Source organism: Gopherus evgoodei, chromosome 15 (assembly GCF_007399415.2).
Source record: "Gopherus evgoodei ecotype Sinaloan lineage chromosome 15, rGopEvg1_v1.p, whole genome shotgun sequence".
Lineage (NCBI taxonomy): Eukaryota > Metazoa > Chordata > Testudines > Testudinidae > Gopherus > Gopherus evgoodei.
The window spans coordinates 6,076,898-6,094,370 of NC_044336.1; the positions used below are offsets into that span (position 1 = coordinate 6,076,898).

General features: G+C 43.5%; 1 protein-coding gene across 4 annotated transcripts in view; it reads right to left on the reverse strand.

Moving 5' to 3' along the window:
• The window catches only part of MYH10 (myosin heavy chain 10), a 146,059-nt gene that overhangs the window by 110,489 nt on the left and 18,097 nt on the right, over nt 1-17,473 (reverse strand). For all 4 annotated transcript variants that reach the window (XM_030534085.1, XM_030534083.1, XM_030534082.1 and 1 more), the window contains exon 4: nt 12,973-13,129. In XM_030534085.1, the coding sequence (XP_030389945.1) occupies nt 12,973-13,129 (157 nt within the window). The remainder of the gene's footprint in view (nt 1-12,972; nt 13,130-17,473) is intronic.

The window sequence follows — 17,473 nt, forward strand, 5'->3', positions numbered from 1 at the left end:
GTAATTCCCCAGGTTGTCGCTGCCACTGACAGCAGTGCAGAAGGATTGCATGGTATGGTATTGCCACCTTTACTTCTGAAGGCAGCGCCCTGCCAGCAGCAGCAGCACAGAACAGGGTACCTGGCCAATAGCTACCGTTCTCCAGATACCCAGCTCTGAAGGCAGCGCAGAAGTAAGGGAGGCAATACCCAATCCACCCCACTCTCCCAGCCCACACCCCCCAAAATAACCTTGCAACCCCCCTGCAACTACCTTTTGGGTCAGGACTCCTAATTTGAGAAACAAACACTGGTCTCCCCTGTATAGTATAGGTTAAAAGCACACAGACAGTGCTGGGGGGAGGGGGGGCAGGGAGGCTGACAGGAGACCAGATTTCATGGCCGGTGACACTTTTTATGGCCATGAATTTGGTAAGGCCCTACAGGTAGAGCTGCAAAATGTGTGGGAACCATGCAAGATGTGGTACACTTGTCAGCATACTACATTTTAGCAGGGTTGCCAAGATAAGAATTAATCTCAGTTTCTCCTGAACAGGCAATAAATCCTTCTTGTTAAGCCCTTTGGGGGACTGGTGGCTAATAAAAGGCAAGAATTAGGGAATAATTAGTACTGAATTAAGGATGGATTCTTTTCAGCCCTCAAGAAAGCAAGATAGTCAAAAACTTTACACACCACAACGTGAACCCATAGAGACCTGGTAACAAAATGCAGTAGAGCCTCAGGAGTTATGTACTGACCAATCAACCACACACACACCCCGCCCCCCATTTGGAACTGGAAGTATGCAAATCAGGCAGAGATACCCTCCCTCCTCCCAAAACAGGAAATACAGTACAGTGTTAAACTTGAATTTTTTTTTAGTTAAAAGAGAAAGCAGCATTTTTCTTTTGCATAGTAAAATTCCAAAGCTGTATAAGTCAACGTTCAGTGGTAAACTTTTGAAAGAGCAGTCATAAGGCTTTCTTCAGAGTTACGAACAACCTTCCTTTCTGAGGTGTTCGTAACAGAGTTTCTACTGTGGTAAAAATTAAAAAGAAAGTTCAATAAGCCTAGCTAACAATCAAGTGTTTTCCATTAGCTTTCTATTTGGATTTGAAGTAAACTGGAAGTTTGTTTCAGCAGAACAGAATTTATATTACTCAGTTCCTGTCTGCAGCAGATTTTCTGGCAATGCTATTGTATGTTGCCTCCCTTCCCACACTAAACAAACGCTTTCTCTTCATTTATTCATTCCTCACATTATGCACCAGTGCCTATTTTCAATTTCCAATAGGCAGCTGGACATCATGTTGCAAACAATACAATACACAAAAAGACTTACAAATTCCTCACATTAGGCTTGCCATGCAGCTGGTTCTGTGTAGGCAGATGTGCAAAATAGCTACCAGGGCAGAAAGGATTGTGTGAATCTTGCAATAAACCACAAAATCGATCATGGATCATTTGGGATTTTATTCATAGATTTAGTATGTTTGACAATGGGTGCTTTGCATTCTTTACAGAACATGGAGAGAATGCTGTGTGGCTCCCTCCCAGTCTTTTCAGCCTAACAGCATGTTATGCTGCTTGCTACATAGTGTGGTTTCCATCTGAGAAAGTGAGGCTACCCAAAGGAGAGACTGCTAGAGCTCCTTGTTCATTTAATTTGCAGAAAGGAGTTTGTGCTGTGATTTTAGTTCTAGTCTTCCAAATCCTATGAAAACGCCTTCTTCCCAAGGACAGACTTACAACAGGTATTGAGCATTACTCTACATTTCTAATCACTCAGTGACAGTAGGCCCTACAACTATAGGTTAATCAAAGGCTGACATGGCCTAAAGTAGTTAGTGGTAGGCATAATAATTACTCTTTACAGATGAAACTTCTCCCCCATTGAATTAAAGTCAGTCCTATGACATTAATGGTAATTTAATGCTCAACAAAAGATCAAGGAAACAAGTGTAAATACCCCCACACAACCACAAAGGACCTTGGCAGGCGCTAACACACTTCCCTCCCCATACACATACCCGAAATACCAGGCCACTTATTTTTCTGAGCAACCTGAGACATGGCTTCGAAAATTTAGCTTTAACCCACTGAACTAACTGCCATATGAAAAATACCACAGTGACCACAAATAAGGTATAGCTAGGGTAAACCAGCAATAAATTTTGGGAAGAGGAAGAAGAAATTGAGTTATAGATGAATATGAATGCTAGGGAACATCTCCAAACTGGTGCTACTATCTCAGGATTAGGCCAGTCCTCCATTTCCAACTAAAATGAAAGAAAGAAAAAATGCACTGAAGTCAAAGTGCAAAAAATTGCTGAAAGTCAGCAATTAGATGTGTTCTGTAAGTTTTCCTTATCTTAAATGAGAATGAAGTCCCAACCCCAACTTTCATTTCCTCACTTATTTCATTTTTCTGCAGCATAGCTGGCCCTGCATGTTGTATAAAAACTTTGAGCATTTCAAAGCTGTCAACGGGATTTAGAATCACTATTCCCAATGAACTGAGCATCTAAGTAGCTCTGAAAATCTCAGCCTAGATTTTTAGCTATAAACTGTTTAGTCAGACTAGTTCTTTCACCACACCTATCTATGTGATTCTGTTGATGTAAATAGTTTAGTTATATGGAAGTTTAAAGTTTAGTGCACAGATCAGCATATAGTAAGCTGCTCTTTCAACTGTTCCTGCGTAATGCTAGCAAGTGAGGAAATAAAAGTAATGGAAGGGAAACAAAAGAATGGGAATAGAAACGCTATGTCTGTTAGACTGCGATGAAGTGGGGGGGTTTCTGTATTTTCCAGTGGTTTGCATGCACAAGGGGTGGGACTCAGTGTCCCCAGGTGTTACTGGTTACTGTGATGAAGTGAGGGGAGAGGGAGTTTGTTGTTACAGAAGACTAGAGAGGGAACTCAGGACCCCAGCCGACGGCCTAGAAGATGGAGACTCCAGCAACTGGTGACCCGGCTCAGGAGACACAGCCAGTTCTGGCCAATGGGAGGACAATGGGCTGCAAAGAGAGGACCAGAGGGGCCAGAGGATGGCTGAGAGGAGACACAGGCTTTCCTGTTTACAACCATGTTTACCTGGAGAGAAGACAATGGACAAAGGCGGGGCTTGGGGCCGGGGAATAATCGGAGGCCCAGCTGGGAAGCAGGGGGGCTCTGGGCTGGAGAACGAGAGCAGGCAGAGCCCACCTGGCTGCAGGGGGACTGGGATATACTGTGCTGAGGGAGGCCAGGGCTGAGGCCCTGAGAGTTGCCTGTGCTGTGTTCAACTCTCAATAAACCCTCCTGTTTTATGCTGGCTGAGAGTCACTCCAGTCTAGAGAGCAGGGTTGCATCAACCTCTTCGGGGGTGGAGGCGGCCTGGGGGGTCCAGAGCGCGTGGACTACCTGAGGGGGGCCACAGCGAGAAACAGGTGTGCTCCAGGAGGTGGAGGGGCCTGACCCCAAGAGAGAGTGGACCCCCCGTGAAGGGCTGTCTCACTGAAAGGGGCACTCCCCATGGACCACATGGGGCCAAGAGGGGGCACGATCTGCGAGTCTGTGACAACGACAAATGTACCTTACAGGCTACAACACTTTTCAAAAGAGCTGTTAGGTCACCAAGTAATAAGCAGCTTGTGTTAACCTCGTGGTGTCACAGCACAGGACACTGTGGGATAAGCCTTCTCAGGGATGAATCCTAGAACTCAGAGTTCACAAAAAACACCCACGCATTTTCCTGGTACAGGCGTAAAATATTTCAACAGCAGCACATGTGATTTAGCAACATTTTCTGCAGCAGTGCGTTTGTCAGTTTAAAACTATTTTAAATCATATCCTTAATAAAAGGAACAAACCGATATAGTAACATGATTTATTGGCCAGTGAATCAAGTTTTATACACTTTACTGACTAAAGGAGATAATGCCTACTATCTTCCACAAAAGACATGTTCAATATGATTAGATGTCTTATACTAATGCAAGAAGTATGGGGAATAAACAAGAAAACTAGAAATACTAGTGAATTACAGCATAATTGGCATTACAGAGGGTGAAATAATTCACACGAGTGGAATATTGGTATAGAAAGGTACAGCCTGTTCAGGAAAGACAGGAAGGGGAAAAGGAGGAGTAGTTGCTTTGTATAATCAAGATGTATACACTTGATTGAAGTTGATATAAAAGTGAGAGATAGACCTGTTGAAAATCTCTGGGTAAGGATAAAAGGAGTGGTAAAAAAAAAGGATACCATGGCAGTGGTCTACTATAGACCACCTAACCAAGAAGAGGTAGATGAGACTTTTTAAAAAGCCAACAAAACTCACAGGACTTGGATGTCTGGGCTGTGATGGGGACTTCAGCTACCACTGGGAAAATACAGCAAGGCACAGATAAACCACTAAGTTCTTGAAATACACTGGGAGACAATTTCCTATTCTGGAAGGTGGAGAAAGCAAGTAGGCCAGAGGCTGATCTAGATTTGACTCTTACAAATAGGGAGGAACTGGTTGAGAATTTGAAGGTGGAAGGCAGCTTGGGTGAAACTGATCATGAAACTGATCTCATTTTTAAAATCTGAACCAGAGGTATTTTGGAGTTTAAGCCCCAATTGTTTATTTAAACTCTTGGGCCCTAACACACTTGCATTTAAAGAGAACGTAGTTTGAGAGACACAAAGCTGAGCACTAGTGAGCTTTTAAATCAGATTTTAGGACATGAAACCAGAATGTTTGAAGCAGTCCTCCAATCACATTCATTTTGAAATGAAGGCTTAATTTGCACAATATAATGACCGGTCTTAAAACAAGAGAGAGTTGTTTAATGTTACAGCTTAGGTTGTGTGTATAATCCCTCACTTTAGTCCTGCACTTGCAAATGACCTTACAATTGCTGATTTCCAAGGCAAGGGAAATGGCCAGTGGGGCATGGCTAACTTCAGAATCTACTGCAGAAGGAGGTGATAAGGCAGGGGTCAGCAATTTACGGCACATGTGCCAAAGGCAGCATGCGAGCAGATCTTTGATGGCATGTGGGGCGGGCTGAGCCACTCAGCTCACTACCACTCTGAGGTTTCCCACTGCTGGCCCCTTACCAGCCAGGCTCCCACCATCTGTTGGTCCCACTTAACACTCGCTGCTAGCCTGGGGGAAGGCTAGCAGCGGGCTGAGACCCCAGCTGGCAAGGAGTCAACTGCCAAAATCCCAGAGCAGCGGCGGGATAAGCTGCTGAGCTCCTGCCAGCCGGGATCCAGCTGCCTGTCCCACTCAGCACCAGCTGCTGGCCTGGGGGATGGAACCCCAGGCTGGCAGTGGGCCGAGGCCCCAGGTGGCAGGAACCTGGGGTGGAAACCCCAGAGCGATGGCAGGCTGAGCTGCTCAGCCCGCCACCGCTCTGGGGTTCCCACTGCTGGCCCCTTGCCAGCCAGGGTCCCCCCTGCCACAGCCCCACTCAGCACTCTAGTAAGAGTTTACCCAGAGAAGCCACTTGTTTATTATAGACCATTTTCTTTAGCTGGGCACGGCACATAGACAATTCTCTACCAAAAGCTAAAATTTCTTTTTGGTTATTTTAAAGACAAGTTCTCCAAGCCTTTACTGTATTAAAATGTATAGGCTGAGTACCCCACGTAAAGCTCAGCTATAATGCATTTGTTCCCCCCAAAACAGCCTGCTCCATATCCAAGACAGACTTCTTGCAACATGTCACAAACTCATTCCCTACCACAGTGTGTAGGGAAAGCCCCTGGCAGGCCGGGTTGGTTTGTTTACCTGCTGCACCCACAGGTCCAGCCGATTACAGCTCCCACTGGCCACGGTTTGCTGCTCCAGGCCAATGGGAGCTGCTGGAAGCACTTACTAGTTTGAATTTTTGGGGGGGGGGGGGCGGAAGCTGGGAGTCAGGGGAGTAACCCCTCTGACCCCACTGCAAATAACCCCACCTCTAAGCCCAGGACTCCCACACTCTCCCCTTCCCACCTTATCTGGGGAGGATGTCTCTGACCTGGCTGGAGCTGCTCCGGCAGGCTGGGCAGCATGGCCACAGCCTGCTCCGGCAGCCTAGACCAGGTGGCACAGCCACAGCATGTTCTAGTGGGCTGGGCTGGGTGGCGTGGCTGCAGTGTGGCACCGGTGCCCGGACAGCACGGCCACAGCCTGCTCTGGGGCATGGGGCCAAGAGGTGCAGCTGCTTCAGAGGCTGGGGGAGAGCAACGTGGCCCGAAGTGGAGACACCTTAGCCCCACCTCTTCCCTTCTGTCTCTGCTGCCTCTCTTTGCTCCCTCTGTTGGAGGGAGGGGCTGTGTCCCACCTCTCCCTCTCTATACCCATTCATAAGCCGACCCCCATCTCTAGTGCTTCCTTTTTTTTAAAACCAAAAAATTCAGCTTATGAACGAGTATATACGGTAAGTGTTTTTCCTGGTCTAGCTTATTTTGTTCAGGGAACTGGTATAAGCTATATTGGCAAAAGCACAATTTTGCTCATAGGAGCTGACTCTATGCTAGGAAGGTTTACTGGTATAGCTAATAAAAGCTGGCTGGTATAGATTAGGTCTTTCTGTGTTGACTTCTTTTCCATTGCAACGGGTTCAATTGGTGGCAAAGCAAGTAATCATCTCACCATTATAGGGAATGTAACAATATAGCAAAGTTGCTGCTACAACTGGACACAATGGGATCAAGCAAAAACCAAACACCAATACTTTCCTCAAACCAGATTTAGCTAGAGATTAACAAAATCGTTGTAAACTCAAAATACCTCAAAGAAACTACAGATTATACACATTTCACACACCTCTTCGCCCTGAAACTTGCTGAGAAACAACTAAAGGACAGGTGTTTTCTGAAAGAAACCCATAACTACTCTGAACATTAGTTTGCTTTTTTTTAATTTAAGCTCATATTTCCTCATAAGAGGGATGATGCTTTGCACTAGATGAAGAAACATCTCTCCAAAAAGTGTAGGCCCCAAAATTTTCAGATTATGTTCCTATTCTATATAGATTATACCACGCTTGTGATCATAACATCTGGACACTTTCAAGTAGTGCATTAAGCAACATGACTAACAATTGTCACCTGTTTGTTCTGCCATCCTCTCTGAAGCGAAAGCGTAAGATTCTGAAATCAGAGTTCCAAGAGCCAAGGCCCTAGGTACTCACCTATACCTTAGTGATAAAATATAGCTGAATGTCAGAGGAGGAGCCAAGCCTGATGAACACAGCAGAGCACACAATAGTATTTTGAACAGCTGCGTGATCTACTGAGATTCTCATCTCCTGGTGCATCAGGTAGGAATAGCTTGGTTTAGAAGTGGAGCTTGGTTGTAACCACCACTGCTACGGTGACCCACCCTCTTCCTATTTGGGCTCTGAAACTGATAGTCCAGTTATCAAAAATCAAAACTGCAATATCAAAACACTCAAGATTGTAATGTGCTGAGGAATCTTTCCTGTTAATGACTATTTGAAATGTCTAAGTCAGCATCACTGTTTTATATATTCAGTTCCCTCATGAGCATTTGACATAATAAATACAAGAAACAGGATTTACAATTTAGGTAGTTGTTGCAGTGCTGCTCTTTGGCGTTAGGTCAACTATGAAGCCAGCTTATGTTTTCTTTCCAGAATTTGATGAAACAACATATCTTACTTTGGACAAAGTAGATAAAACTGGAGTATCATCTTGTAACCTCTATTTAAGACTGATGACATGTTTGTAGTGATTCATCTCTCTCTCTCTCTCTCACACACACACACACACACACACACACACACACACTCAGGTTCACAAGGTGAGTCTAGTTGGCACCTACCTGATACATAAGAAAAGATTAGCATAAATTTTCCTGTAGCTAACAGGTCTGGGAAAATATGTACACCATATCGATCCTTGAACATTTTCACTAGCAAAAAAGAATCCTGGATTTACTTGCAGAATGGCAGGCACTCTCACAGCTTAGACTTCATAGAGACACAAGAGTAACAGAATACTCAAACTAGTCTCATCTTTAGTAGTGGTATTTGGACTTCCTCACTGAGACAATGCAATGTCATTTTGGTCTGACCCATGCTAAAAGGGTCTTATGGAGGAAATGGGCCAGGACTCTGGAGATTTGGGTTCAGTTATGCCTCAAATTTCCTGAGCAACCTTGGGCAAGTCATTTAGTCCGTGCCTCAGTTTCACCATCTGTAAAAAGTGGCAATGGTAGCACATCCCTTCCTCAGAGAGATACTGTGAAAATACATTAAAGACTGAGGCACTCACATACTACAGCAATGGGGGTCATAAGTATCTAAGACAAGTCTCAGAAGCAGCCTGCCTGCCAGCCATCTTGTTCTTGAAGACATGCCTAGGAATAACTAAATGGAGCCTGTTATGAATGTAAAGGAAATATTCCCTTTCCTTTCTTTTGATCTAACACAAAGCAGCCAAGTACAGTTTGCCAACGTCTGTACTTCCCAATTCTTGTTTTGTACTGGCAATGAAATCATGAAGGTAAGACATCAGTGGAAAGTTCACTAGCTGACACCACTTCCCACCTCTTGCTGAGAGGAAGAAAAGCAATGGGTCTGTATAGGTGGAGGATACTAAAAACCTGTGCACTTGAACACCTACAAAATATTAATTCTTTAAAACAATTTCCCTGTTTGTTACCCCTCAAATCTATCAAATTTCAAGCCCGACACCTATATTTTTTCTTCAAATCCAGAGATGCCATTGTGACATTATCTAATAAAATATGACCACATAGATCATTGTTGCTACCACTGTTACACAACTGCAACAAATCTTGTACAAAGTATGTCAAGTAAGGTGTCTATGGAAAGGTTATGATTTGCTGAATGTGATTTTGCTGTTTGTATGCATGTATCATTTTTGTATTTAAAGTCACGAGTACTGGCTCTATATCTGGATTTCAAATGTTTGCCCCTGTGGTAGCACCCACAAAAAGTGTTTAACCTGCACATCTTGAAGGGACTATTCAAGTTAAGAGTTCTTTAAATGGACTTAACTCACAATAGAAGACACCTATCAACACTTAATGGACTTTCCTGCTGGACATGCAACTTGTCCATGTGACTCCAAAAACCATCTTGCTACCTGTAATTTTCCACTAGCTCTGCTGAGAGCTTTGTTTGAAACAATGGATTTCCCTCCACGTGGCAAAAGCTATAAAAGGCCCTAGAAACATCTCCGTTTTGACTCTTTACTGCTCAAACCTCTGGACTATGAACTTATACTAATGGGATCATTATAACCAAAGGATTGAGGACCTTCCAATGATTTGGAAGCAACCAGAGACTTAACTTAAACCAGCAATTTATTCTATCACTGCTACAAGCCTGATCCAAGAACTTTGCAATTGTTGTACATATTTGATTCCTTTAACCAATTTTAACTCTCACCTTTCTTTTTATAAATAAACCTTTCAATTGTAGATACTGAAGGACTGACAACACTGAGTTTATTGGGCAAGATCTGAGTTATACATTAACCTGGGTATGTGGCTGGTCCTTTGGGATCAGAAGAACCTTTTGTTTGACGAAACTGGTTTTAAATAACCACTCATCTTTAAGTCTGGTGTTTGGGTGTTGAATCCAGGACTGGAATGCCTATGGAGACTGCTTTTCTGACTTCTTGTTAGACAATGTGGTGAAACAGAAGTTTACTTTTGTTGCCGGTTTGATATATCTTATGGAAGAACCACCACAGTTTTGGGGTGTGTCTACCTGAGGGGGTCATTTAGGGATCTGGGGCAAAAATCTGTCTGGGGATTGGTCCTGCTTTGAGCAGAGGGTTGGACTAGATGACATCCTGAGGTCCCTTCCAAACTTGATATTCTAGGATTTTATTTCTCAACAATTTGTCTTGAATTTCATATTCTCAGTTGTGACCCACAAAGGCACTGTTACAGCCATCTACTCTAGTTTTCCCACTACTACCTTTGAAGCAAACAAAGGTGGTACTAAAGCAGCACTTCTCAAAACTATGGTCCAAGGAGCTGCTTCTATGAAGACTGGATTATTTATCCAGTCTTGATGCAGTGAAACTTCACAAACCTCAGCAATTTGCAGTGTTGGTCCCAGGATATTGAGAGACAATGTGAGTGCAATAAAATCCGCTTGGACCAACTTCTGTTGGTGAAAGAGACAAGCTTTCAAGCTTACACGCAGAATTCTTCTTCAGGTTAAAGCTGGTCTCTTTATCCAATAGAAGGTGGCCCAACAGAAGACATTACCTCAACCACCTTGTCTCATTGAATGTCAAGTCAGAACTCTGGGTTTCCAACAGCTTTGGTCAGCTAAACACAAAGACAAACTTCTGCTTCTTGTTCAGCAATTACATTCTTTGGTTCAAGGGTTTTATTCTTGTACACACGGACCAATCTTGGAAACACCAAAACTAGAAAGGAAGCAAACAGAGAAACCTAGAGAGATTAAAGCCAAGAAGGGTGAGGGCTGCAAATAAGGAGTGTATGAATGAATGCACCCACGTATTCACATCCTCTGTATCAGTGGTCCCCAACCCTTTTCATCTGGTCGACGCCGGATGACGAGCCACCGAGGACTATGGCCGGCGGATGACCATCCACCAAAATGCCACCAAGAAGCAGCACCATCAATAGGTGTCACCGCCAAAATGCTACTGAAAATCAGCGGCATTTCGGCGGCGATGCCTCTAGCCAGGTGTGCATTCACCTAGCAAGTGGCGATTCTTAGGCAAGGGGGGGAGGGCAGGAACAAACAGATTTGCATCTTGGCAAACAGCATCAAGGAACCTCTTTCACCAGACTCCTCGTCTCTGCCCCCACAGTGGAAATGAACTTTATCTATGGGTAAACCTTAGGGAAATGCTTTTCAGAAAGGTGACCAAGCTATGAAAGTGAGGGGCAAACACACCATGTTCTCTCCTTATCCATCTCTTTCTCTGTCACCTAAGACAACACAAAGAAACAGCATTTGGACTTCAGAGGCAGATCTTGACCTGAAATTGAGTCAGCCCTGTTCCTGGGAGCATGTGTTAAGAATTCCACCTTGAACCAAGCCTCATCTGTTAAGTTTTAATACTAGGAAGTATTTTAACTTTATTTCTATTGTAACCATTTCTCACTTTACTGGCTTATATTTGTACTCTCTTAAAACCTATCTCCCTTGTAGCTAAAACAAACATGTTTTATTCTTTAATTAAAACTAAACTGGTGCTGAATTATTTGTTAACTCCATTTAAGATAGCAGACTGCTGTATATTGGTTCCCTTAGACAGGCAATGGACCTACTATCTCTGGACTGTCCAGGAGAGGGCTGGACAGTGCTGAACACATTTTAGGAGAGAATCTGGGACTGGGAGAGTGTTGGGGTCACCCTACAAGTGCTAACCAACCCTGCTGAAAGCCAGAATGTGGCTGGTGTTTGCTGACAGGTTGCTGGGGTCAGAGTTGCTGGACCAGGACTATGGGTATGCACAGACACTCTGTCCCCTACCTGCAGGCAGGCTGTTTGTTAGCAACCCAGGTGGGAGCTACAGCAGGAAAGCATTGTAAGCACCCAAAGTTGCAGGGCAGGGGAGACAGCACACCAGAATGTCAAAGTGTGGCATTAACAAACAAACAAATTCCGACATGCCAAGACATGGAAACAAAACAGACAAGATGCAGGGAAACAGGGATATAAAGTAACCAAAAACTCATTCCGTGAACATTTATCTTTATCTTGCTTCACTATTCTAGGACATTTATGTAGACCAAAACTATGGTCACCATGGAGATGCGGAACCAAGACTGGGATGAGATGTGGCCAAAAAGCAAACAAAAAAACCACATGCGCACACACCCTTGAAATAATCTAAAACATGAAGAGGTCTGAGTACCGCTGATCTAGAGCTATGTTTTGTTATCCTTATTGTCTTAAATACAGTCTGAGTGTTAGTCTTTAAATTCATCTTTGAGACTCTTTATTGGGTAAAAAACTTCACCTTAAGTAATTGGGCCTTAGACAATACAGCACCCCTCCTACCCTCCGCCTCCCACCACAAATGTGATTACGGTCAACATATTATTGTCGAAAATCCACACTCCCGAGCAACACAGTTAAAATCAACCTAACCCCCCGCGTAGATTACATTAGGTCAACGGGAGAATTCTCCCATTGATCTAGCTACCACCTCTTGTTGGTGTAGGTACTCCACTCCCCATTAGAACCCTCCTGTCGGCATGGGGAACAAGGTAGGTGAGATATCATCTTATTGACCAATTTCTGTTGGAGAGAGAAACAAACTTACAGAGCTCTTCTTCAGGTCTGCGAAAGCTAAATGTAGACCTGAAGAAGAGCTCTGTAAGCTTGTTCCCCTCTCCAACAGAAGTTGGTCCAATACAAAATTACCACCTCACCCCACCTGTCTCTCTACTATCCTGGGACCAGCATGGCTACAACTAGTGTGTGTGTGCACACACACACACTAAATATTTTAGCCACTGTGAGAAACTTCAAGATAGTGTGCAGTGACAATAAAACAGGAGTACAGAAAACAGTTTGAAAACACTCATTTAGCAATTGTTTCTGAAACCAATTAGTTTAGTTTTGCTGCACACCTTTTAATTCTCATTTTGGTGCCTCTGGAAGTACATTTTCCCTAGTGTATTAGCACCTCTTTTGTGTCCCAAATGTCATTACTTCTTAGTTCTGAAGGAAGCCATTTCCACTTTAAGTTTACTACTCCACCACTAATTACAAAGTCTGTCATGCAGTCACAGCAGCAAACTGGCAGGTACTTTGGAAGTCAAGAAGAACACACACCATGGAATCATACTCTTAAAGTTCACTCTGTTCCAAATAATTAAAAAAAAAAAAAAAAAAAAAAAAAAAACACTCTTTAAAAGTTTAGAGATTTCTATATTTATTAGAAGGCAAAACTTTAGTGACAATAGAGAGCCTAAAATTAGCTGGAGTTGCTTAATGCACTTATTTATAACAAAGTAATATTTAAAATAGTTCTTACCTTGCAACATGCATCTATATGCAGATTCAGATATTGCATAAATGTGTGGTGGCATTTCATGACGTTTCTTCCCTCTGTACATCTCAATGATATTTTCCGAATAAATTGGGAGGTTCTTGTAGGGATTTATGACTACGCAGAACAGTCCAGAATAAGTCTAAAAAAAACCCACAACAGCAGCAGTTTGGTTAGCTATTTTATCTTACATTTATACGTGCACTATTAAATGAAGCCACAGAGGCCAGGAAAGCTTCATTCTTCCCAAATTATGGACCATTTCTGTGCTAGTCTTGAACATTAGTGACTTCAATAAAACCACCACCTCAAACTATTTAGTTCAAAAATATTGTTTGGTACTTTGAGACATCTAATAACTAAGCTCTTTTGGATAAAAGTTATGATAGAAGTGAAGTCTTGAGCATTTGATTCCTCCTCATTTCCCAAAGGCAGATTTGAATTCTCTCTCTTTGCAATGAAAAACTGCAGTATTACACTAGTACATAAAAACCAGAAAGTGAAAGTTTTCCATTTTCGCTAAACTTGGACACAAATTGCATCAAAGGTAGAAAGCAGATTAGATTTAAATTTTACTCTGATAAAAATGTGCTTTTTAAAAAAAAAACACACAAGTGTTTTGGATCACACTTGCAAAACTTACAAAAATGTAGCTGTTCAGGTTCAGAGTCTACTCACTCAGTTAAGGAAGAAATTTTGAATTAGCTGCTGATTTCTACAAGATGATCTAGTAATAAATACTGAACAGCTGGGTTGCTCCTCCTGGTGTAGAAAGCAAAGAGCATCCCCCTTTAAGACTTTCCTCCAGGCCACATCTCTAGGTAACTGCTTTCAAAACTGCATCAAGCTAAGTAAAAATTAATCAATAGTTCCATAACAACAAGGGCCAGCTATAGGACCTCTTCCTTAAAAAACAAAAATAGGAAAGTTAGTTGCTAAACATCCCAGAACAGAAGTCTCACACTCATTTGGTGCAGAGAGCTAGATTCATTGTTTCATTACGGTCTGTGGGAAGAGGATCCATGTTCAGGACTCCACAGATTCCTCAGCTGATGTTGGTGGGAGGTTTGCAAAGAGAAAACAGGCTTTATGTAATAACTAAAGTATATATTATCCAGTCCTCTACTGTAATTCTCCATTGCTCAGTGACAAAAACCTGCTTCCCACAAGTCACCACTACTTCTGTTTCTGCTCTCTTTTTTCCCCAGAATCCTGTTTCTTTTCCTATGATTGATTGTCTTCTGTTCACCCTTCTACATTTCCTTCCCACCAACACCACTCAATTCTCATCTCCCTGAGGGCTTAACTCTCACATCCTCTTATAACATGAACTAGAATGTTCAGCAATTCAGCAGTTAATTTTGACAGTGAAGTGTCACCACTGAGTTTTAAGGCTGATGCTCCAATGAGATTAATAGGGAGCAGAACAGTTCAGAACCATTACAGTGAATGTAACAGGTTATCTGCAAACATAGAGAAAGAGTCTGTTTACACCTGTATGGAAGGGTTTTTTGCACTCAACCATGAGGAAACAGAATTTTTTTTTTAAAGCAACAAAAGCTGCAACTCTAAGGAACCCGAATGTGTCATGAAGGTCACAAATTCATCAACTGGGCCATATGCTCGACACCCCTCTCCTGAGGACAGGATGTTTGAAAGGCAAGACAAATTTCTCTTGCCTATAAGAATACATCTGGCCATGAATTCCTTAATTAACTAATAATAAAGGTATCATAAATGGAAAGGAGAAGGGAAAAAAATGGAACAAGAAGTCAGTCTTTCCCTTTGCCTACTAGGAGAGATTGAGCAAAAATTAGTGATCTGCTACAGCAAAGTGCAGCCTCCAGGCAAAGGTTAAACTCCCTGAAAACAACCTTGTAATGCCCAGAAAAAGCGTGTTAAAAAGTTTATCCATGATTTTCTCTGTAGAGTCTGTCTCAGCTCAAGTAGTAGCTATTAAATTCAGCTTAGTTCTCTTATTCCAGAGACAGCGTTCACCACAAAGACTTGCATATTCTATAGGTGCTGCTTTTGATATAAATATATGAACAGCTGTTGAATCAGTCACATAATACTTGTTTTTCTCCCCACTCACTCAATACACTAAGGTGGGGGGAAGAGTTTCTTGCAGGCCTCAAGAAATGGAGAGCAGATGCTCAAATGGAAAGTATTCCCAAGCGCAGTGGTTCTCAACCTTTCCAGACTACTGTATCCCTTTCAGAAGTCTGACTTGTCTTAGAACCTCCACGTTTCACCTCATTTAAAGACTACTTGCTTACAAAATCAGACAAAAATAGAGTCATAGCACACTTACTGAAAAATTGCTTACTTTCTCATTTTGTCTGTATGAAATTTTAGTTTGTACTGACTTCACTAGTACTTTTTATGTAGACATTTGCAAAACTAGGCAAATATCTAGATGAGTTTATGTATCCCCAAAAGACCTCTGTGAACCCCCAGGGGTATGTGTACCCCTGGTTGAGAACCACTGCCCTAGCATTTCAGAGTGGTAGCCGTGTTAGTCTGTATCAGCAAAAACAATGAGGCGTACTTGTGGCACCTTAGAGACTAACAAATGTATTTGGGCATAAGCTTTAGTCTCTAAGGTGCCACAAGTACGCCTCGTTTTTGCCCTAGCATTAAGACCTTCAGGATGAAGGTTTAAGGTCATTAATAATAAAGCCATTCAGGGAGCTCTTCATAAGACAATGAAGAAAACATGCTGGAATTTTCAAGTTTATACCCTTGATTTTCTGCAGGGAAGCAGCATAGTTCTTTCTGCTGCCGAGAGGAATCCTGTTAAGCAGGCAATCCACCTTCTCAATTAAGTAAAGGCACATTTCAGCATTAAAGTAAAGTAAAGAAATAGGGTAGCCCAGAGGTACAGATTTCTTTACAAAAAGTAGTATCTGAAGTCTTGTCTTTGGTCGTAACCCCCATACAACATTCATTCCAGTACTTGAACCTGGTCTTGATAGTAGGCTCTTTTGTAAATGGTGAGCATTCAAATAGGACCTTGGCTGAGTAACTTAGGGTATGGCTATGCTTGAAACTTCAAAGAAGTGAGAGTGTGGTCGCAGCGCCAGCGCTGGGAGAGAGCTCTCCCAACACTGCACGTACTCCACATCCTCATGGGGTTTAGCTTGCAGCGCTGGGAGCCGCACTCCCAGCGCTGCGGCACTATTTACACTGGTGCTTTAGAGCGCTGTATCTTGCAGAGCTCAGGGGAGTGTTTTTTTTCCACACCCGAGTGAGAAAGTTGCAGTGCTGTAAAGCGACAGTGTAGCCAAGGCCCTACATGAAAAGCTGTTAATTAGAAGGAAGCTGGATCTGTGTTTCTAGAAGGACCTTGGACAGCAGGTCCGATCTATTCCGCCTGCCTCAGATAACCTACAGCAGGGGTCGGCAACCTATGGCACATGTGCTAAAAGATAGCACGCAAGCTAATTTTTAATGGCATGCTCCTGCCTGCCTGCCGGGGTCCCGCTCAGTCCACTGCCGAACCCCTTGCACCAAATGGGAGCTGCCCATGTAAGCACTCCACACCCAAACCTCCTGCCCCAACCCTGAGACCCCTCCCTCATTCTAGCGCCTGGCCAGACCCTGCACCCCAGCCTGCTCCATCACCCCCTGCCCTATGCTCACTGCACCCTCACCCTCAGCTCTGTGCAGAGAGAGAGGGGAAGAGAATGGGCCAGAACCAGGGAGAAGGTAGGTACCCACTCTATGTGGGCAGGACCAGGACCCCAGGCCGGCAGCAGGCTGAGCAGGGCCTGGGACCTCCAACTGGCAAGGGGCTGGCAGTCAGATCCCTAGGCTAGCAGAGGGCTGAGCAGGGCTAGCAGCCGGGACCCTGGCTGGCAGCAGCCAGAGAATGGAACCCCAGACCAGCAGTGGGCTGAGCAGCTCAGCCTGCTGCCAGCCTGGGGTCCCAGCTGCTGGCCCCGCTCACCCCGCTGCCGGCCTAGGTGAACAGAACCCCAGGCCAGGAACAGGCTGAGCAGGCCGGCAGCTTAAGATCAGCATTTTAATTTAAATTTTAAATGAAGCTTCTCAAACATTTTGAAAACCTTGTTTACTTTACCTACAACAGTAGTTTAGTTATAGACTTATAGAGAGAAACCTAAACAACGTTAAAATGTATTACCGGCACACGAAACCTTAATTTAAAGTGAATAAATGAAGACTCGGCACACCACTTCTGAAAAGGTTGCTGACCCCTGACCTACAGCAATGTTACTTGCTAGTGCTACAGATGCATACATTTTAAGTCTTATTACAGGTCTTTGACTGCTCTGCATGTTCCTAGGAAGGGAACAAATGGTAAGAACGGTACATTGAAAATTGCTCCAGCCCGGTCTAACACAGGGCCTCTGCTTCATAGCCCCTTCAACCGGAAGGGTTTCGTTAACCATTGGCCCTGCTTAAAATCTAGACTAGACTGACCTCATGATCACCTGGATAGGGTTTCTAAAACTTAACTGTT